Source organism: Halichoerus grypus, chromosome 3 (genome assembly GCF_964656455.1).
Source record: "Halichoerus grypus chromosome 3, mHalGry1.hap1.1, whole genome shotgun sequence".
In the NCBI taxonomy this organism is placed as follows: Eukaryota; Metazoa; Chordata; class Mammalia; order Carnivora; family Phocidae; genus Halichoerus; species Halichoerus grypus.
In genome coordinates this window covers 181,753,307-181,776,201 of record NC_135714.1, presented here as the reverse complement: position 1 = coordinate 181,776,201, position 22,895 = coordinate 181,753,307, and the positions used below count along the sequence as shown (strand labels likewise).

General features: G+C 35.6%; 1 protein-coding gene across 1 annotated transcript in view; it reads left to right on the top strand.

The window, feature by feature from the left end:
* The window catches only part of TNKS (tankyrase), a 194,122-nt gene that overhangs the window by 154,599 nt on the left and 16,628 nt on the right, over positions 1 to 22,895 (top strand). Inside the window, exons 13-19 of the mRNA XM_078069664.1 lie at positions 5,262 to 5,341; positions 8,998 to 9,143; positions 10,931 to 11,096; positions 12,540 to 12,759; positions 13,039 to 13,148; positions 20,013 to 20,201; positions 22,125 to 22,362. Of these exons, the coding sequence (XP_077925790.1) occupies positions 5,262 to 5,341; positions 8,998 to 9,143; positions 10,931 to 11,096; positions 12,540 to 12,759; positions 13,039 to 13,148; positions 20,013 to 20,201; positions 22,125 to 22,362 (1,149 nt within the window). The remainder of the gene's footprint in view (positions 1 to 5,261; positions 5,342 to 8,997; positions 9,144 to 10,930; positions 11,097 to 12,539; positions 12,760 to 13,038; positions 13,149 to 20,012; positions 20,202 to 22,124; positions 22,363 to 22,895) is intronic.

The following is a 22,895-nucleotide window of genomic DNA, read 5'->3' as shown; positions in this document are numbered from 1 at the left end:
CTATGATCAAAGGTGACTTAAAGCTCATATAAACAGTGTGGAATTATGGCAGCTCTAAAATCTATCAAATAGAGAAAATAAGAAATCATTCACCTGGTAATGATCTTTAATTAATTGTTCATACATATGTGATAGTCTGACCTGCTTTTTTGTATTTCTTAACTTCATTGCATCATTAGGAGATTATCTTGTTTTTTCTAGCTTAAATATAATTATAAAATCTTGTTGAATATTAATGCCTACCTAGCACAACATTAGATATTTTATCTATTTAATTTATTGAGGGAGATTAAACAAAGAACTGGTATGAAAGTTGATTAGTTTCCCAAGCCCCCCAGTTAGAGGAAATAACACAGTCTAGCTATTGAAAAATGGTGAGCTGGATACAAAATTAATTTGGTATAATTGGCTCTTGTTTCCCATCCCTTTCTTTTTGTCTGTGGGCTATATCTGCTCTAGAATGACATAACAAACTGGAAGAGTAAAATGGAGAAGGAAGGCTACAGACTAGGAATCTGAAGTCCTAGTTACTTCTGCCTATAACCCAGGATCTCTTTACTCCATCAGACACAGTGCCCCCACTTGTCATAATGAATATTTTATAATATCCCCTTTTCTTATCCAGAAATGAAATTTATAGATAATGTGCCCTAACTGTACAGATACCTTCCCCAAGCCCCAAATTAAATGCCCTAACTATAATATAAAGGGAAAATGACAGTAAGTTACAGTTAAATAATTTATAATTATTGTAATAGTAATAGCTTGGATAAAACAACACTAGAAGACAAAAATAAACCCCACAAATTTCTGAAGGGCCCCCAAAAGTACAGCACAGTTAAGAATCACAACTATATTCTGAAATAGGGAACTTTCTAGGCTTGTGGAGCTCATATGTATTGTTAGAGCTGAATCAGAATTAACCAGCCTCATAAGAGTATCTTTGCCACATTTTAAAAGCTACTAATTGGGATTTACTTTCCTCATGCTAGCTCATTCGTAGATAGTATCATTCTACTTTAGTCTTAGATGGTGATCTTGAGACATTCGAAGTAAGCCCTGTCTAGGGCACCTTTACCATAGAAACTAAAAAGATCTAAAGGAATGAAATTTCCTATTATAGAATTGCAAGCTTGAACTATGAAAAACATGATTTCATGTAACTTCCTGTTTCTACAGAGCAATAGAACATTTACTTAGAGAAAATGATCACGCTTTGACTAGGACCTCTTTCTGCCTTCTCAGTAAATTCTAATATAATTTCTAAAAGGTGTGATTTTTGTTAAAACATTCTAAATTTTTTCTTACACTTTTACCAAGAACCATTTAGTGCTGAATTTTAAGTTAGATTTTATAAGTTGTAACCATAAATCGGGCAAACAGATAGCTATCACATTAAAATTTCTAATAATATTATGCATAAATTTAGAGATAATTGACAAAAGGGAGAAGAAAGGATTGAATAAATTAAGCAGATTAGATCCATGAATGCTTTTTAAATGTCTTCTGAATCAATGCAATTAGAATATATGACTTCTGGTAAAAGATAAAATTAAATACTGAATCACAAATGTAGTATTTTATTCAGTTATTTTGATAATTCTTCTTAAAAGTTTGTTTGGAAGATAAAACATACAGGTAATTAAATGTGTAACGTAGGACATGCCAGAACTTTTTGGTTTAATTCTTAATATTCTTTATTGATCTAGAAAAATAATATAGACAGTAGAATTATATGATAAAATCTTGCCCTTAGAAAGGTTTTGAAAATAGGAATTGTTTTTTGTTTGGAAAAGGATATAATTTTTTAAACTAATATTTCTATGAGAAACTTATATATCTATAGTCTGTGGACTATGTACTAGCTGAACTTTTTGATTATACCTACATTTACTCAACCATTCCAGGTTATATGTGTAATGTCTCCTAAAAGAATGCATCAGTCATATAGGATGTATACTAAGTTATTGGCGTTCTCATCTAGGTAACATTTTAAAGATGCATTTAAATACACCTGTTGATACCAGGTTTAAGATCCACTTTTAGAGACCTGCACTTCCAGCTCCCAAGTCAGTAGTTGCCAATAGTTTACATTAATAGAGTTTAAATTGTAAACTGTTGGCAGTATTTATGTCACAATTAATGTCAGATAGCAGCTTTTATAAACCAGCATTTTAAAACATCCTTTCAGAAGATTGTACTTTTTTCTCCAGACCTGCTTTCTCTATACCTGCTCTGTCCACATATGACTAGTGGCTACTATATTAGCACAGATAAAGAATATTTCCAGCATCACAGACAGTTCTTTTAAACAGCAATTTTAGGCTAGACTTTGGCATGAAATAATTCTGACTGTATATTCCAATATGGTTATCCCATTACTTTTACGTAATCATTTATAGAAGTAAGGATTTGGGGGATTTATAATAGCTAAATGAAACACTGAAATCCCCATTTACATTTGCACATTGAAATAAACCACTACGACCTATTGCCAGTCCAGTAAACAGCCAGTCTAAGGGGATTCAAAAATAATAATAATAATAACAAATTGCCTTCCAGGCTTTGGAACTTTAGGTTTGGGGCTCCTTTTCCTTTTCCTTTTCCTTTCCTTTCCTTTATCCTTCCTTTTTTTTTTTTTTTAATTCTGGTGAGCCAAAATAGAATTGGAGAAAAAATTAGAAGCTCATCTTTAACCTTTGACTCAAGGTGAAATCTTTAATTTCAAACTCTGCAAAAACCGGTGTGCTTATAAAAGAATTTATAAGGTTAAAACATTCTGAATTTTTTTCTTACACTTTTTACCAATATAGTACTTTTCTTATACTTTTTACTAATATAGTACTTTGCATATCAGCTACTCTTACTTATGTTCCCTTTTATTTTTTTTTTATTTATTTTTTTTTTAAAGATTTTATTTATTTGACAGAGACAGCGAGAGAGGGAACACAAGCAGGGGGAGTGGGAAAGGGAGAAGCAGGCTTCCCGCCGAGCAGGGAGCCCGATGTGGGGCTCGATCCTAGGACCCTGGGATCATGACCTGAGCCGAAGGCAGTTGCTTAACCAACTGAGCCACCCAGGCGCCCCACTTATGTTTCCTTTTAACTTCATTTTTATATCCTTCTTTTAATTCTGCATCTCTTTGTACAAAGTTCCCGGGGTGTATATATATCCTTTCAGCTAATACTTTGTTCACATTGTTTCTAAAAATGAATCATTTCTAAGCCTGTTCAGTATTTATAATGGATGCAAAACTCTATAATTTGTATAGTAATTAATCAATATCTTTAAATAACTACTTTCTACTCTGACTAGGAGTAAGGATTTCTCCATAGTTCTCAGAAGCATTCTTATATTTGCATAAAAATTTTTGCTTGATTGTAAAACTATACCCTTTGCAAATAGTCTGCCTCAAGATCAGTGTGCCAATTTCAAATAGTTCTTCAAATTAAAACATTTAGCCATATTAATTGTATCCTTCAAATGCTAGAATCTGAAAATATCCAAAGGTCTAACTCCATATACATAAATAATTGTCATTTTGTTGAAATGATAAACTAAAAATATTACCTATAGATATCCAAAGGATGTTTCAGTGAGTTTTACCAACTGCCAGAATCACTTTCACAGAGAAGTAAAATACAAATGGACTGTCTCACCCATAAATGCAGCGATGGCATGCACAGCAAGAATGGAGACAAATAAGAAAGAACAGGATAAAGGCAGCCAAAGAAAGAGAGATGATGGGCCAAACACACTGACCCCAATATAAAATAGCATGGAAGTCAATTCAGCAGATGATTTCTGAATGTTCTTTGTGAAAAGGAACATGAAGACAAGCAAGACCTGATCTTTCCTCCACAATTCCACAAACAAATAATAAACTCTCTTCTAAAGAGAAATATTTATTGATGTTTCAAAAATGTACTTCATCATATGAAATACTCTCCTCTTTCCTCGCTTTAATCTTAGCATTTTATCTGCTAAGTATTATCATGACTAAATAAACACAGTTTATCTGTAATGGAAGAGTTCTCATAACCTATTCTGTAAAAGCCACTCTCCTGAATGAAGCACTTTAGACTAGAAAGAGCCGAAGTATTTCTTCTAATCTAAAACCTTTTCATAGCATCACTTGATCTTCCCATGTAGACAGTGGACTCAAGAAAGGCATCTTTGATCATAAGATAATGTAGTCTTAAATCTGAAAGAGAATGTAAGGGAAACCAATACTCACTTTATAGGAGCAAAAGCTAAGCTATTAAGTGATTTGTCCATTGTCACTGGTACTAGTCAAAATCCAAGTCTCCTGGACTTAACTCCTTTTGTGTTACTCGAGTGTGTACATACATGTGCGTTATAAAGGCCGCACATAATGTCTATGAACATATTTTGAGTGATATATGTTGTTTTCTTTGAAAATTTTTTTATTTGAGCCAATGTGTAATGAATTTTTGGTTTGTTTATATTGTATTAAAGCACTTCATTTGTTAGCCTCATACTTCTAGATCTAACAGCCTAATCTAATTATATTCTGTTTAGCATTTGTGTCACACCTCCCAATTGTACAGACATTTTTTAATTTTATTTTATTTTTTTCCCATGGGACTTAACTATTTGTTTTATTTTTTTTAATTTTATTTTATTATGTTAATCACCATACATTACAGACATTTTTAATGGCATTTCCTTGAAGCCATTCAATAAATGTGAATTAAACAAATTTCTGTATTTAGTAGGCCCTTTTGTACACTGATTATATTTTCTGAGATCACTGATTTGGGGAGTAGTCGTTCTGTTTATATTGAGGAAGTCGAGGCCAAAAAGAAGAAAGCTAAACATTAAATCCTGAAAGTTGAGTGCCTTCCCTCGGTTTACACAACAAAATCTGTGGCAAAGCTTTGCTACCACATTTGTAAGACCAAAGTATCATGAAGATGTTTTTGATATCATGCTCCTGTGTTTCTTTATTCCCTTTTGCCAAGTGTTGGCCAGAAAATTTAAAGACTAGAATATTAGGGGTGGAGAAGGATTTGTGTGTCTTCGAATTTATTTAAATGTAGCTTAGGACGAGATAGATGGGAATGGAAACAAGAAGCCACTTTTTTCTTATCTGAAAACAGTTTAGAAAAATCCATAATTTAGATCTCAGGAATTTCTGAACCCTTAATCTCTCTTTCCAGTCACCAAATAATTTTCCCTTCTTAACTCTGTGATTCCTTAAAAACCAACAGTAGTAATCTTTCCTCTCTTTTATTCAGAAAGTACACCTATACGCACTTCTGATGTTGACTATCGACTGCTAGAGGCATCTAAAGCTGGAGACTTGGAAACTGTGAAGGTAAATCAGTGCTTTAACATCTTGGGTAGCGCTATTGAAACTTTGCTAACCAGTTCATTTTAAGCTTCTAAGTGAAACTATTCAAATCTAAACAATAAAAGGGATGAACAAAGTAGATCCATAAACAGGAGAGCTCTTTAGGAAGGATTTTCTAGTATGTGCTTTATATCCATTAAACTACTTTAGTCACTTTCCTTCTAGTTATATGAAAGCTCTTTTATTTTCACTTACATTAATGAAAGTCTTATTTGTAGCCACATTCATAAATTTCTAAGCTAGTTCAAGCCCAGGTAATATATTGTACAATAAAGTTCAAAACAACGTTTCTTCAACTCTTCTAAGAGATTCTCACAATTGCTCTAGGAAATCGTTCTTATGATCCCGCAACTATTTGGAATTAATTTATATACAGAAGATGGATTTTCTTTTTTTTTTTTTTTTTTAAGATTTTGTTTATTTATTTGAGAGAGAGAGCACGAGTGAGGTGAGGGGCAGAGGGAGAAGCAGACATCCTGCTGAGCGGGGAGCCTGATGTGGGGCTTGATCCTGAAACTCCAGGATTATGACCCGAGCCGAAGGCAGATGCTTAACCAACTGAGCCACCCAGGCGCCCCAGGATTTTCTTTTCTATGTAACTCTGCTTGCCAGGAAAATTTTAACAGCCTTTATTTGTGGTATAGAAACATTAAATTATAAACATTAACATTAAATGATAGATGTAATTTTTTTCAAATATAAAATGATATTCTGATACTGAATATGCTTTTTAAGAACAGATAGTTCCTATCTGAAATCACTTATGTAGGGATGAAGATAGAAAGAGATAGGGGTTTTGTTCTTATTTGGGGGTTGGTCTTGTAGTTTGTATTTCTTTCTTGTTTTAAAAAAAAGGCTAATTGTGAAATTGGTACTGACAGTCATACCAGGTTATTTTTTACAAACTAAACTTTGTCACTTCTTATTAAGCAAACTCTATTTTTGTGATTTTCAGCAAACTAATGTAGCATTCTTGCTGATGTGTACTGGTTGAAAATACACGGGGCGCCTGGGTGGCTCAGTACGTTAAGCGTCTGCCTTCGGCTCGGGTCACGGTCACAGAGTCCCAGGGTCAAGCCCCACATCAGGCTCCCCACTCAGTGGGAAGTCTGCTTGTCCCGCTGCTCATGGTCTCTCTCTCTCTCTCTCAAATAAATAAATAAAATCTTAAAAAAAAAAAGGAAAGAAAAAGAAAATACAGTAAACACTTTCAAGCTCTGTTGCCTAGAAATTTTTTTTGTTTCAGTATGTGACCACTTCTAATATCCCATCTTACAAGAATATCTAAGTTATTTAAAGAAAAACAGTAAACTTCAATTGTAATAGCCACTGGGGAGAAATTTTAAAGTTCTCTTAGATCTAAAACTATATACTTTTTTTCTTAATTAAAATTACATACTTTTTGTCATTTGAAATATATGCTAATTAAAGAAAATGTTTAAATATAAAAGTGATCAGGACTCCTTTTCTGCATCACGGCATGATAATCTCAGCACCAGACTTGCTACATGTGCCCATTATCATTAAATTAATAGTTTAGTATTTTCTTAATATGTAGTTTTTAATTCCATATGTTTTGTATGTACTGATAGGCAAATCTACTACAGCTTTCAGGTCTCCTAAACAATCCATTCACAATAAAGGCCAACAATATTTTTATGAATGGAATGGAAGTGGCAGAAGAAAAACAAAGCACAAATTAAGTGAGAATTAAGCGTGGTGAATTTCTTTCCCTAGAGGCTTCAGAAAGTATTAAAATGTTAGGAATTAGAAGAAAAGGCTGTTTGCTGAGTAAATATTTGAAATTATGAAAATCAGGTAGGAAGAATGTAAAATTGCTTTGGCATTCAAAAGGAAAGTGAAATCGAACAGAGAATGAAGAACTTCCAAATATTAGAAAGCAAATGTTTAATGCAGAATGGGCTTTTATTTTTGTAACCTGGCAGAATGAGTTGTGTTTCATTCTGTACTGCATCCCTGTTTTGCTGATACTCTCTGCGGAAAAAAAAAAAAGTTACTTTAGAATGTAACAGCCTGACGAAAACCCAGCAGCAGCAAGAAGCAGCTTCAATCATGTAAGACACCAGTAGAAGATGTTTACTACCAATTTTTTGTGCTCTTTATAGTTTTATGTATTAATTTATTCACTTCTATTTCATTTTGTTTTTGATTCTATAATTTATGTGTTAAGGTAGCCACAGACTCAGTTGTCGTGAAAGGGTAAGATATTTGACTTGGCTGGATGACAGTGGCTCTTGAGATTTTAGAGTCTGGGGCTTTTCCACATAGAGCTGGTGAGATTGTAGGCTCTCCCTTACGGCCCAGATCTCCTTCCGTCACGTACACATCGTACCACCTGCAAAGTCCTGCTTTTACCCTACCGATGGGAAGGCCCCTACTCAATAAGTCAGTAGAAACAGATGCCTTACAGGCTCTTAGTTTTTACATAATAATAGCTCATTACAGTGGCAGGAGTGGGAGCAAGATTGTCAAATGCCTGGAAAGCCCTGCCATCATACCTTGTAGGCTAGAAAATGTCACTGTTTTCTTGGGGGTTTTTTGACTGTTCTTCTTTCCATTACCTTTCTTTGCATCACTTCTCTGAATGAGGGTAATTAAGGAAAGTAAGCAAGCATGTAGCAGAATGATCAAGAGATTATAATCGGGAAAACCAGGTTTGAGCCTTTATTGTACCCTTTACCTTACCAACTCTGTGAAAAAGGACAAGTTGCTTAGCCCTCTCTGAGCCTTGGTTTATTTATCTGTAAGATGGAGATAATGATCAACTTCACAGATAGAAAATAATTCTCTCGCTGAAGGAATATGAGATTCTTTATAAATTGTGAATTACTATTCACGTATTGTTATTAAAATTCATCTGTCACTGCCAGTGGTGCAGCCTGCCGGTCCTTCCTTTGCTTCCTGCTGCTCTATAAGCAGACAGAATCGAGCTTGTGCTGAAACGCTCACACTCACAAGGAGATGAAAGACGAAAAACGAGAGCATGATTGGAATCAGTTTGGCTCGGAGAGTTAGACAAACATCTCCCAAAGATCAGGGGAAGCATCAGGCTTTGCTGTAGCGGGTCAGAGGGCCGAGTGGATGGCCCAGGCAGAATTAATGTAATTTTTCTGGCAGCTTTTTGCTTGCCACGTCAGCCGAGACGAGAGCTCTGGGTAGTTCTGCAGTCAGCCAGGGTTGGTCCTACTTGAGTAAAGCATGGCAGACAGCATGATAGTACAGGCAGGACATGCTGGGGCAAACGGTCTCGGGGAGGAAAGCCTTATGAGGATGAAAGATGAAAGCATCATTTGCCTTGGAGATTCTTGCTTTATTATGGGTTTTTCTTTTTGATTAGGATTTTGGCCAGGATATATTAAAAAAAAAAAAAAAAGATTAAATTGCTCTGTAAACAGTAAAAATATTTGTAGACTCAGTGAAACCAAGCAGAGTGCTCATTTTTAAACATCACTGGCATGATCCAATCTTTGGAAATAAATATTCATTAGGAAATTACAGCTTATCCAAGATGCCTGCAGTTGTTTGGAGCAAAACCTATGAATAAATATTAATGTTCTTTTTGTGTTTGTGTGTGTGTGTGTGTGTGTATGTCATTAAAGCAACTTTGCAGCCCTCAAAATGTGAATTGCAGAGATTTGGAGGGCCGGCATTCTACACCCTTACACTTTGCAGCAGGCTACAATCGTGTGTCTGTTGTGGAGTACCTTCTACACCATGGTGCCGATGTCCACGCCAAAGACAAAGGGTATGTGTTAGAATTGAGCTATTTGGGACTTACAAATATTTTTTTAATATTTTTGGAAGTCTTAGATTTTTTTTTCACTATTAAAAAAGTAATATATTTTTTTTTAAATTTAAAGCATCTAATAGAAATGTACAGTACAGGAAATGAAAATCCCTATCACCCCACCTTCTAGAGATTACATAAACACTTTGTGATAATGCTCCAGATTTTTTAAAAGTATAAATCAGTGCCTGTCCTCCTATGGTGGCCATGCTTGTTTTTAACATAAATGACGACACCATTCCACGCAGTCTCCTTGGCAATTTGCTTTTTCACCCAGGAGTGATGTCTTTCCATATCAGTACTTAATTGTTTATCTCATCTTTTTAATGCCCATAACAGTATTTTATTGCATTGTATGAATGTGTTTAAAATATAGTTTGTAATTTATTGTTCGTCCTTTTTTCTTTTTTGCTATTAAAAATGTATAATTTCTTCCCAAAAGAAGCCATCCATCCCAAAGTCATTGGTATTAATAGACATATAACTTTATTTTTACTAATTCAGATATTCTGTATTTTTATATTAGTTTACTAAATTATTTTAATTTATCTAGACAGTTTACAGCAGTCACGGCAGCTATTTAGAAATGCGAGAAGGAAGTTTTAACTGAGATGAGCTTCCATATTCTGAGTTAATTTCATATCATCTCAAAATAGAAATAAGCAAGCACTTTTCTGTGCAATTACATATCAGAGTACTGTAGAATTAAACCATACAATTTAGACTTCAGTTAACCATTATGGATTTATTTATCTTTTAAAAGGGGCACATCAGACTTGAATATTCAGCAATAATATCACCAGCTCTTTCCAAGTATTGTAGTGCCCTGGAGAGCAACCAGCATTTGTTTCCATTGCCCATTTTAGTTAGCACTTAGCATTTTTGGTCTCAAAACATTAAAAAAAAAAACAAAAACCTCTAAGTAAGAAGGCATTTGATACCTTGTTTTTGTCATGTTTTAAGTGCAACTTAGCTTATCCTTTTGATTCACCCTTTTTTATAGGAACCCCTTTCTATCCTTTTTGAATGCCAGCTGCCTTCCAACCGGAGCTTAGAGTTATCTCAGAATAGTTTGCTCGTAAGTTGAGGCAGCTAGATTTTTCTCATCTGGCTGGAGTTTATGGGTGGTGTCACTATTTTCCTTACTGAATACTGAAGTTTCCGTATCACTTGCATTTTGAGTTTTCATTGTATGACACCTAAATATTTAAATCTATGCATAGAAACCACTACTGAATTAGGAATTAAAAAATAAAAACCAGACAAAAGGTAGAACTTGCCTAAATAAATTAAATTGCGTTGTATATTTTATAAGCATACAGTTTTCATTAGGAAAACCCAAACAGAAGAAAATCTGAGTTGATAAAACCAAATTATTGATTAGATTATTATTCCTGAAATCACTTTGTAGTGTTGCTCTTTATATTGATGAAACCTGAATTAAAAGTGTTGTGATGGAACTTTTCTATGGGTATATCTGTATGTGTTTTAAGCATAGGATTGCTATGATATTTCTATCCATCACCAAGAAACTAGGGAAAATCCTTATATTGAAAGGGATGTTTTTGAAATTGTTAATCCTTATTTGGAAATGGATGACTGTATCTTCAAGACCAGAGGAGAATTCTTTCTTTTGAAGTGAGTGTTCAGTATAGTCACTGCCATAGAAGAATTATTTTTATTATAAGTATCATTTTAACACAAAGATCTGTTATATGTCTTTAAAATAATTTTCTTTTGTTTAGTGGCTTGGTGCCCCTACATAATGCTTGTTCATATGGACACTATGAGGTAGCTGAGCTTTTAGTAAGGCATGGGGCTTCTGTCAATGTGGCGGACTTATGGAAATTTACCCCTCTGCATGAAGCAGCAGCTAAAGGAAAATATGAAATCTGCAAGCTCCTTTTAAAAGTATGTAATTTTAAAAATTATAAAATATAAAGTAACTATATTTTTTGGTTAGCATGTAAAATTACATCACAGTAAATTATTAAGTACAGTAAGTGCTGTAGAGACTGCTTCCATTTTCTATTTTAGGGGGATATTTAAGTGTGATATCATGATACTTACATAGCTGTGAGTAGTGTCTCAAGTGTCTTTCTGAACTGATTTGATTAAGTTCAGTTCATCACAGTTCATCAAGGTAGGTTTTGGAAAGAGTTGCATTAGTTTGCACTGCTTATCCAATACTTACGGTATTAAAGTCAGAAAACATTGTACTAGGGGAAACAAGATTTTTAATCAACACTGATTTTTTTTCTTAGTAGCTATTATTAACAAACTCATCGCTCATTATTAAACATATATATCTTATAAGAACTTAAATATTAGATTGGTATTAAAATATAAAATAATCTTTAGACAAAGTTATTCATATAAATTTGGGGGCTATAAATGAAATAGCAGAAACTAGTAGTTCTATGAAGCTAACTTAATTTTGTGGGGGTTTTTTAAATTAAAAGATGTGAAAAATAATCAGACATGTAGTTTTTTATCTCTCTTTTTTGTAACCAGAGAAAAACTTAACGCTGGTTAAACATAAATAGAATTCTTGTCCTACCACTTTTATGGTATCAGATATGTTTTTATGAGTCTTGAGAATGATAATGTATTTGATACTTATTTTTATTTTCACTGGGTGGTAAGAAACAATTTCCCGGACACTGTGAATTCACTGTCTAGTTTGGTTTATTCCAGATTTCTCCAGTGGGCCAATAGCAGTCTGTCAGGCCCATAATAAACATCCTTGACTTTAATTTATTTCATTTCATAGGTATAGATGATTTGACTTTTAAAATGAAATTAATTGCGAGTACATGTATACCTAATTTCATATTGGGTGTTAAGACTTAAAATGAAAATAGTAAAAAATTAGTAAACTTTTGTATTGATTGCATTTAGAATTAAGTACTTTTCCCACCAGTGTGTCTTCTTCGCTTCTTCCTTTTCATGATATACACTGAATATTTTTATGTAATTAAAATCTGGTCAAAAAGTAACATCCAGGCCATTCTTAAGAGGAAAAGAGGTTTCCAAAGACACCTTGGTATCTGAGAAAGTATATGACATGAAAAGTAAAAGGTGCTCAGCACCTTCCCCACTATCACTATTAATCCTGAGGCTTGGACCTTTGGTTGAGAAGTAGTTACAAAACTGATCCACTATATTACTAAGTAGAGAATTTACAAAGTAAAGCAGGATATGGCCTTTTCTTTTCAAAATGCATACAATATAAATATCTTTCCTTGGGTGAATGAAGATGAAGTTAAAAATAAACCTTAAGAAAGATACTATAGAAAATACAAACGCCATTTGGTTTTATTTGTTTGTTTTGTTTTGTTGTTATTGTTTTAGCATGGAGCAGATCCAACCAAAAAGAACAGAGATGGAAATACACCATTAGATTTGGTAAAAGAGGGAGACACAGACATCCAGGACTTGCTGAGGGGAGATGCTGCCTTGTTGGATGCTGCCAAGAAAGGTTGCCTGGCAAGAGTGCAGAAGCTGTGTACTCCAGAGAATATCAACTGCAGAGACACCCAGGGCAGAAACTCAACCCCTCTGCACCTGGCAGGTAAGTATCACCAGCACCTCCAAGTCTCATTGTCCTTTCTTGGATACATAATACAATTTACCAGAAGATGAAAGAAATGCTGAGCAGAAATAGTAAAATGCTTGTGATTGACATAATTTTATATAATTTCTTATTGTAAAGGCTCTTAGTTATGTGAGTATTAGCCTTCAAAGCAAAAAGTATTAAAATCCTAACATTTTTCTGGTCATTCTTTATATATGTAGATATGAATATAGATTTTTTTTTAATCTGACATGTTTGCCTTTTTCCCTCTAATAGCAGGCTACAATAACCTGGAAGTAGCTGAATATCTTCTAGAGCATGGAGCAGATGTTAATGCCCAAGACAAAGGTGGTTTAATTCCTCTTCATAATGCAGCATCCTATGGGGTGAGCATGCTAAAGTTCAAGTCTAGAAAACTTCACTGACATGTACTATTTTATCAGATGCATACTGTGCATGAAGTAAGTAGATATCTGACCAACAGCATAATTTAGCACAATTTGAATCTTACTATTCAGAGTGTTTCCAGCCTTCCCAGTTATGCTTAACTACCCTTTGGTCAAGGGCCATGCTCTTTATAGCCTTCTGTTCTCCTCACATTGTCTAGCACAGTAATAGATATGTAACGGCTGCTCATTTAATATTTATTGAAACAGATAATAGGCTTAACTCTACCCCAAGTAGATTTTAGAAACTGTAAATTCCGGGAGGCTTTTTATTTGTGGGCATGGAAATTATGCTTGCTTTTGTTTATCATCAGCATCTTAAAAATATCCAGTGGTTGAGCCATTGGTATATATGGTTTCATAGAGTTTGATTGACTGACTAAAGCCCTGCAGTGAAGTCCCGAGCCATTCTCAAAGCACTCTAAGTGTAATCATCAGCTGCGGGAGGGAGAGGGGGTTACTGCAGTGCCTTGACGACATTTGTTGAAGCTGACTGCATGAAGTCACCAGGGCCCACTCAGACCTAAGTCAAGCAGGAATAATCCCACAGGATGAATGTTCATGTGCTTGTCTTTCATTCACTTATTCCCTGTTTGACTATAAAAACCCACAGATGCAGGATTGAGACCAGGGGTCTCACAGTGGGAATCACTCGATGAGGACAGTTTCTGGATTTGCAAAAGCCTAACAAACTATAAGTAAAAACTAATCATTGTCATTTCATATTCTCTTCCTCTCTTTTCCCTTGCCCTCCATAAGGAATGTCCTCATCTTCTTATAACCCCTCTGCAGAAACCAGTGTTTCAGAGAGATGACAGTCTGAGTGGGAATACTTTTAAGGAAGGCAAACAGTCCAGTTTGAGTTGGACAAACAGGAAATTTCCCAATGTAATAAATTAATTAAAAGTTATCAGATTTAATATATATATTATTAGCACTGAAATCCTCTTGAAACTGCAGTAATCGTTCCCAAGATGATTATCTTTTATTAAATTTAGTAGAGTTTTCTTCTAACCTTCCTTCATATAAGATGCCCAGCTTCACTGTGCAGCGTATATTTCTACTGAGGACCAGGCAAGTTAAATATTTACTGCTAACATACTACATATACAGTTATGTATAATTTTTTTTACCTTTGTGTTATAACTGTAAATATGTATCATTTGGAGATTAATGTTGACTTCTTAGCATGATCCTTCTCTCCATATTATATTCCTCTAATCCCTCTGCGGCCACTTCAGTTCAGAGTTTATAAAGCTGATGGGATCAGTAGAACTTAAAGCAGAGTCTTTTAACTTTATATAAATCTATGAAGGAGTAAGGATAGATGTGGGCAATAGAATTAGTTCTTGACCTGACCTAGTAAAACTTACACTACCAGTTGTGTAGACTATGTGGATCTGTGTATTTTTTGATACATTTTACACATTGTGGATGTAGATAAGTTCTCTCCCATCAGTCTTTAACTGTCACAGTCTTCACAGCTGTCACAGAGAGCAGAGAAAGTAAAACTTAATTCAAAAGTAAAGTATTTTACCTTTTAATTCTCATTCTCCTGATAGGAAAGGCGTTGAGATGTTACTTATACGTGTGTGTCCTTTGGTGACTAGTGTGAGAGAAATAAATGTATAGTGGTCTCTCTTGTGGCTAAATAGTAATGTCGCGTGCAGGTCAACCTTATCTCATGTTCCCTTGAAGCTACCTTGCCCTTAGCTAAAGGGAGGTGCGGGGCAATCAAGGTCCAGACCAGAGGCCCACTGTTCCATTTCATACTTATTTCACCATCATCTTCTAACTACATGTGAGAAAAATAATGGACATTTTTTGTTTCATCTCTCTTTTCATGTTATCCTGTGTGTTATCACATCCCTACTGCTAAGCTCTTTGTAAAAGAAGGTAATTTATTGAAGTAAAAATGAACAGAAAATTCTCCAGGCTGTGTAGAGAGCATGTGATAGAGGTTTTGATCAACCTGGTTCATCCCATCCTTCTACTAAAGAATGTTAACAGGCTAGATAATGTGTTTATAGTAGGTATTTTTCCTCATTGTGTAGGTGGATTTTTTTGAGTCACTAAAAGTCCTTCTGGTATTAAACTATAAATTCAAAAATCAAGTATCTATGAGTTAATGACTATTCACTCAGTAGTCATAAGTGTTATTCACTAAAACCTTTACTTTTGTGGTTTCTTGACCTTTTTTTGTTGCCATGGATTTGCTACGTACAACACTTATCTCTCCCCTTGGCCCCCCCCTTTTAACATCCCTATGACACAGTGATTCCCAGTTGGCAGTAGGTAAGATCATCCTCCCCATTGAGAATCTCTGCTCTAAAACATAATTTTATCTAACGCAGTTTGTATACCATAAAATCTATTGTCAGTAATCATGTCAAATCAGTATTTATCTCAGTCTCAATTAGTAGATTTAAAACAAGGACCAGTGTTAACCACAATGTAAAAATTTTTAAAGCGGGGGCGCCTGGGTGGCTCAGTCGGTTAAGCGTCTGCCTTCAGCTCAGATCGTAATCCCAGGGTCCTGGGATCAAGTCCCGCCTGCTTCTCCCTCTGTCTCTCTCTCTCTCTCTGTCTCTCATGAGTAAATAAACAAAATCTTTTAAAAAAAATTTTTTAAGCTACTTTGTCTTCTTTTAACTTAAAGGGTAGATATGATTATATTTTTATTATCTCTAGATACATAAGTCTGTTATCTTTCAAAATTCCCTTTTTATTCATGTTATAATAAGCCTTGGCTGGATATTTTAATGAAGTTGTAGGGCTCTGGTCCACATTTCTCTGTTAAGGTTGCAAAACACTAGTTAAATTGTGTTCGTCCCAATGATGCTTGAACTGGCCTGGCTGCATGGTATATATATATGATGCACTGTCCTGAAATAACAGTTTTGGAGGAGATTTTTGTGGTACTTCCTATGAAATAGAAGCTTCTAAGTTAAAAATAAAGCTGTATGCAGAGTAGTTTGAGGTATAGTGTTACGCAGTAATCCCTACTTACATGGCTTCTCCCTGATATTATACACTGCCATTTTCAATTTTTCAGGAAATGACTCTTGAGTTTTAGTCCAGCAAGACCCTTCAGGCAGCTCTGTGTAATGGAAACACCTGAAGTCGGGATGTGAACATCTGTGATCTCATCTTTAGGCTTTTACTCGATAACCCGGTAGTCTTCAAGAAGTGCCTTAGTCCTTCTGATCTGCAATTTTCTCATTAGCAGAACTCAGATGCTGAAACCTTCTTTACAGGGTTGTTGTGATAATTAGGTGAGATCATGCATGTGGGAAGTGCATTCTCTAGCCTACGGCACTCTAAAACCCAGTGTAGTAACTGTTTATAAGATAACTTGCTCCCCGCAGCCATCCTACTGGTCAGAAGGAGGGCTGGGTGTCACCCTCATATAGCACAGCCCTACGAGTCATCTGTGTGCTCGACCATCTCGGTATCAGTATGAAATAGAGATGAACTGGCTTCAGTAGTAGGTAATGACTTGTAGCCCGAGGATAAAATAATCGTGTGAGGGATCTGTGAAACTACATAAAGCTACTTAAGCTGTTATTTATTGGTAATGATTCTTTGACTTGTATTTTACCTTTTTTCCTCTAGAGAGCTCATTCTGCTGTCTGTGTATCTTTGAGCGTTTTTATACAGAAAGACCTTGCGACCTCAGTTTTTCTAACTAGAGAAACATTAACACACAGTTTAAGAAGTTTAAATAAAAGTTACAGATTTCAGGAGAGTGTTTTGTATTACAGTGTCTTACATTTTTAATATACATTTACACAAGACAGTTAATTTTTCTGTTAATAAATGTAAGACATTGATATTTATTTAGCACAAAGCCTGTAATTTTCTTTTATCTCATAAATCAGCTTGCTAATTTTTTCATTTTTCAGTGCTTTCTCTAAAATGTATAATATTGGGATTTCATTACATCATTGTCCAATTAAATGACTCTCGCTGGAGCCCAAGCATGTTTCTCTTCTCCTTACTGTCCAGCTTTCTAGAATTAAATTAGGGCCCTCATAGTCTTTTTATGTAGTATTTGTCATTTAAAGTGTTCTGTGTTTCAGCTGGATTCTAAAACCATGTTAAATTGACTCTTTCTCTTGGAAACATTCCAGCAGAGTTCAGTTCCTTTTCCAGACCTTCCAGTTCAATACTTTGTTCTTATAAATGGTATAGAACTGAGCTGTAGCTTATTTATTGCATTTGTCAGCCTTAACTTTCAGTTACTATTTTCGCCTCAGTGGTGTAGCTATTTAAAAGACTTAAGAAGTGTGTTTTTAGTCTACTACTTTGGTAGTAATATACTCATTCCTGTTTATTGCTCTTTCAGATGTTTGTCAGCAGATTTAACAAGCATGTAATTGGTTGCTCCAAGCATAAACCGTAAATTCAGTATAAAGAAAGTTGAATAATAAACCAACTTACATACAATTCATTTTACACACATGTAATTTTCCTTGGACTATCTAATTTTGGAAGCCTATGCAAATTAGTCTACCAAATTATATTATTCAACCAGTACACATGGGAGTAGAGTAAAATTAATCATCAGAATCATTGTGTGAATGCCCTATAACCTTACTGGGGAGAAGCTTGAAGTTATTCCATGCTTTTGGGTTAACTGAACAAAAAGAACTATCCTTTTCAATATATATTCTTTGAATAAGGGAGATAAACTTGGGGGTTTTATTTTGTTTTAAGTAATTTGGGGAATACCACAGTTGGTACCTATTTTTATCTTTTGTGTTAGAGTCAGTTTTATTATGATGTATCATTCATAATCCCAAAAAGATCACAAAACATAGCTTGTTCTCAAAAGCCCAGGTGTAATTATGCTCCTTGGCTTCATTTTTTTCTTACATTGTCAAAGCCAATGTGGGAGCTTCCTTAGAAGTTACTTGATTTATATTTTCCTCATAAATTTTCTTCTCTTTATTTTCTGAAATTATTTTCCTGAAATTAGTATTATATTTTGAAAACTTGAATATTACCTCAGAAAAAGTGTCTGTTCTTTTCAAGGTGAGTGTCTTCGAGAGAGCAAAGACTGTCTTACAGAAAATACGTAAATCTCACGTTGGCCTATTTCTGTTTCTGCCTTCCCCGTCTCTTCCCATTCTCGTGAAAGTCAGCTAACTCAGACATGTTGCGTGGAGCAACAGCATGAGATAGAAATCTAGTCTCAACAGATACTGTGCTTCTGAGTTAATTATCAAAGGTGATCAAGTTATGCCAAGAAATGTATCCATAAAGAACACAAATGTGTCAACTGCACAAAATTATAGAATATTAGAGTTGAAATGAATTTCAAAAACACTTTAATGGTAACCAAAGTAGCATCCCTAAATATGCTTATGAGAATAAAGTTATTTTTATTATTCTCAAAAGCCCAACCATTGAATTAATATTACTGTTGCCTAATTGATTGTCTTAAGCTTATTTTATAAGGACTTTTGGGAAGAAACTGAAACTTTTTGCTATATAGAACTTATTATTTGAGAGAACCTGCTCTCCTTGAAACTTTCTCCTACGTTGTCTTGTGTGGTCCTGGCTCTTCACAGTTCTTCAGTTCCTATCACCCCTTTTGTCTCCTCTGAGGACTCTTCTTCAGTCTCCTTTCCCCAAATACTGTTTTCTCAAAGCTTTATCCCCCTGAAAATTATATTTCGGTATTCCTTTTCTTAGTGACTTCATCAACTAGCTACAACTGTCAACTCAATATTCTGTTTTGCAGTCCCCCGAGAGTCCCTACCCAAAGGACCAGGCACTTAGTAGGTATTCACCAATGTCTGGTGGTTGGGTGAGTAGGTAAGAGAGCAGAAGTGAGTAAATAAATGGTGCCCTTATCTGTGCTCCAACCTTCTATGTCAAACCATTTACAGAACAGCATTACTTTGATATTTTACCTCAAAAACTATTTACCGAAAGTGAAACTTATCTTTCTTACAGTTTCATTCCCACTTAAACTTTTGCTACTCAGTTTCTGTTAAGGGTTCCCCTTTGGCTTTTAATCTTCTAGACAAATTTTGAAAAAAGAAATGTAGTCATCTTTGGCTTTTCTGTCTCTCTGTGCAGTTAATCTGTCTTTCTAAAATCCATTTTTTTCCTTTACAGTTTCTCGATTTTAGCTCTTCTTTTCCGTTCTTCTCTAACCATCACAGTTCAGCATCTCATCACATCACGCCCAGCTTATTAGTTAACATATCTGCTGCTAACATTTCCTCTACCCTCAAGTCATTTTGGACATGACAGACTAAGTTTTGTAAAATGTTGTTTTGTTATGTTACATTACTTTCCCAAGGGCTGAAGAGAAAACACGGAGAATCTTTGAGTCTAATGTTTCAATAAATAGATCAGATTGCAGTGGGTTAGAAGAGAAATAGGAAGATAAGAGAAGCAAACAAGAACACTTGTTTCAAAAGTTTGATAGGCAGTCTAGACCTTTGATAGGAGGCTTGGAGTCAGGTAATAGTTTCATTTTATGTGTTTGTTTTTAAGATAGACCTGAATATGTTAGAAGGCTGAATAAAAAATTTTACAAGCACCTATGAAGAATCACAGGGTAAAACAGTAATAATTGTGGAATTGAGATTTTGGAGGTAAGAAAAGATGGAGTCCAAAATATAGGAGTGGGATAAGTATGCTTTCTTTAATAGAAGAAACTTACGTTAAGGATGAGAAGAGAGATATAGAGGGAATGAAATGTTAAATAAAACAGGCATACCTGATGGAGCTTTACCAGATAATCTCATTCTTGATCCTTTGCATCCTTTGTTTTTTTTTTTTCAGCATGTGGATATAGCAGCATTATTGATAAAATACAACACGTGTGTAAATGCCACAGATAAGTGGGCATTTACTCCTCTTCATGAAGCAGCCCAAAAAGGAAGGACCCAGTTATGTGCCCTTCTCTTGGCCCATGGTGCAGATCCAACTATGAAGAACCAAGAAGGTCAGACACCTTTAGATCTGGCAACAGTAAGTCTTCATTCCGAATTATTTAGTATTGCTTTAAATTTATGCTTTCAGAGGTGACATTAAATTTCAGGGCTTAGCAGCTTTACCTTTAGTGGTGCATATTTCACTCAGAATAAGAGCAAATTTCCTTCCTTCTGAAATTTTTTTCACTTGCATTTTTTATATAGTTCAAAACTCTGTTAAGGCAAACTAAGCAGTGTGTTAACGTAATTCTTTTTGCCATGCTTAACTTGGAGGGAAAACAGAGAAACATGTATCTAAAGTGTATCCTCAGAGAACTATATGAGTGAAATATCTTAGACCTTCTACATTTGGCGTATTGTTCAGGAGCAACCAATGTTCGTGATAATTTACCTGAGGCTATGAGATAGTCGAAGAAAATTTACCTTCTAGGCCGTTTTATTATTCCTCTGAAGATGGAAAAGTAAATTGATATGCACAATAATTTATAATTTTTTAACTAGAAATACCTTCCGAAGCCACATTCTGTTTCATCCATCTCTTGCTGAGTAACAGGCCACTTCAGAACACTAAGTAGCTTAACCAGAACCGAGTGAGTGGCTTAATACAGTGATGTATTATTTCTCACGGTTCTGTGGGTTGCCTGGGCTCAGCGGGACAGTTCTGCGATATGCACACCTACCTTCAGCTGGGAGCTCAGCTGAGGCTGCAAGGCCTAGGGCGGCCCTTCATCCTCCAGGGGTCTCTCCATGGAGCGCCCCCCTCACTCTGTAGTCTAACCTGGACTTCTTTACAGCATGGAGACGCCTTCTCTGAGAGAAGAAGTAGAAGCTGCCAGTCGTTTTAAAGCTGGCCTCAAAAGCCTCAGACTTCACTCCGTTTACATGCTATTGGTCACTGCCACTTGCAGGGCCACCCAGATCTAAAGAAGGGAGATAGTTGCCGCCTCTTGATGGGAAGAGTGGCATGCATGCGCGCAGAGGAGGGCCTGAATGGCTGGCTGTCTTCGGAGGCTCGCAGGTGCTCCCAGCAGTCATGCCTAACAAACTGTGGTGGGGACGAATAAGCCAGCCAAACTAAAAAATCTCTCCAGATTCTAACTGTATGTTACATTACTAAGCGTGTGCTAAATAACTGAATAAAAATCATTGTCATTATTTAGGCATATACAGAACATAATGTAAATATGAGAACTCCTTCAAAAGTAGAGACTGAGAATCAACACTGCAACAGGCTGTTTTAAATGAGAGATGAAATTTTTTTAAACTCCATTTACATCTTTATTAACTTATTCTTTAAATACATGTGTAATCAGTATGAACAACCGTATGCACGTTTCAGTGTTTAAAAACTGTTTCCAGAAATCAATATAGTCTAAATTCTTAGACTTTTTCATCCATAGTTAACTCTCATATATGTGCATGTGTGTGTGGCAAGAACATTTAAATCTGTTCTCAGCAAATTCCAGGTATGTAATACAGTATTATTATTTTTGAAGATTTTATTTATTTGTTTGACAGAGAGAGAGACTGTGAGAGAGGGAACACAAGCAGGGGGAGTGGGAGAGGGAGAAGCAGGCTTCCTGCGGAGCAGGGAGCCCGATGCGGGGCTCGATCCCAGGAGCCTGGGACCATGACCTGAGCCGAAGGCAGACGCTTAACGACTGAGCTACCCAGGCGCCCCGTAATACAGTATTATTAACTAAAGTCATCAAGTTTTATATTAGATCTTAAAAAGATGAAATATTTTTAAAAAATTATATAGGGACTCCAGTCCTGATACCTACAGAAACTGCTGGGACTCTTTGGAGTTGTAGGTCAGGGAATTGAATGATCAAAAACCAGTGGGCAATAATGATGCACTCACTAAAGACAAATTTCACGAAGCATTTGGTCCTTAGTGGAAAAACTTACCACTTTAAAATGTATTTTTGTGTGTGTTTATTTGTCTTATTATTTTTAGGCTGACGACATCAGAGCTTTGCTGATAGATGCCATGCCCCCGGAGGCCTTACCTACCTGTTTTAAACCTCAGGCCACCGTAGTGAGTGCCTCTCTGATCTCACCAGCATCCACCCCTTCCTGCCTGTCGGCTGCTAGCAGCATCGATAACCTCACCGGCCCTTTAGCGGAACTGGCAGTAGGAGGACCGTCCAACACAGGAGACGGTGCAGCGGGCGCAGAAAGGAAGGAAGGAGAAGGCAAGTATACTTGTGAATGCTTATTTGGTTTTTGGTGTGTGGGGGGGGTTGTTTTTTGTTTTTGTTTTTTAAAGAGACAGAGTAGCCTAGGGGAGGTGCAAGTGGGGGGGGGTTGGGGCGGAGGGAGAGGGAGATAGAGAATCCTAAGCAGGCTCCACACCCAGTGCAGAGCCCAATCCTACGACCCTGAGATCATGACCTGAGTTGAAATGAAGAGTTGGACCCTCAACCGACTGAACCACCTAGGTGCCCCTCGTTTTTGTTTTTTTAAATGAACAGATTCCACTTACTTCTCTTGGTAATTATTGATCACATCTTAAAGACATCCTGTCCATAAGTTTTCATATACACACCAGTTTATAAGAACTATCTTCATAAAATAAATACCTTGACATCTACATTGTTCTTACGTATATTCCGGTATATCCATTTCTAACCATAATATTTTATTTAACTACTCAGTGAGTCTTATTAATGAAATTATATCAGAAAAAAACTGAGATCATTTAAGGAATCGAAACTGAAACCATAGC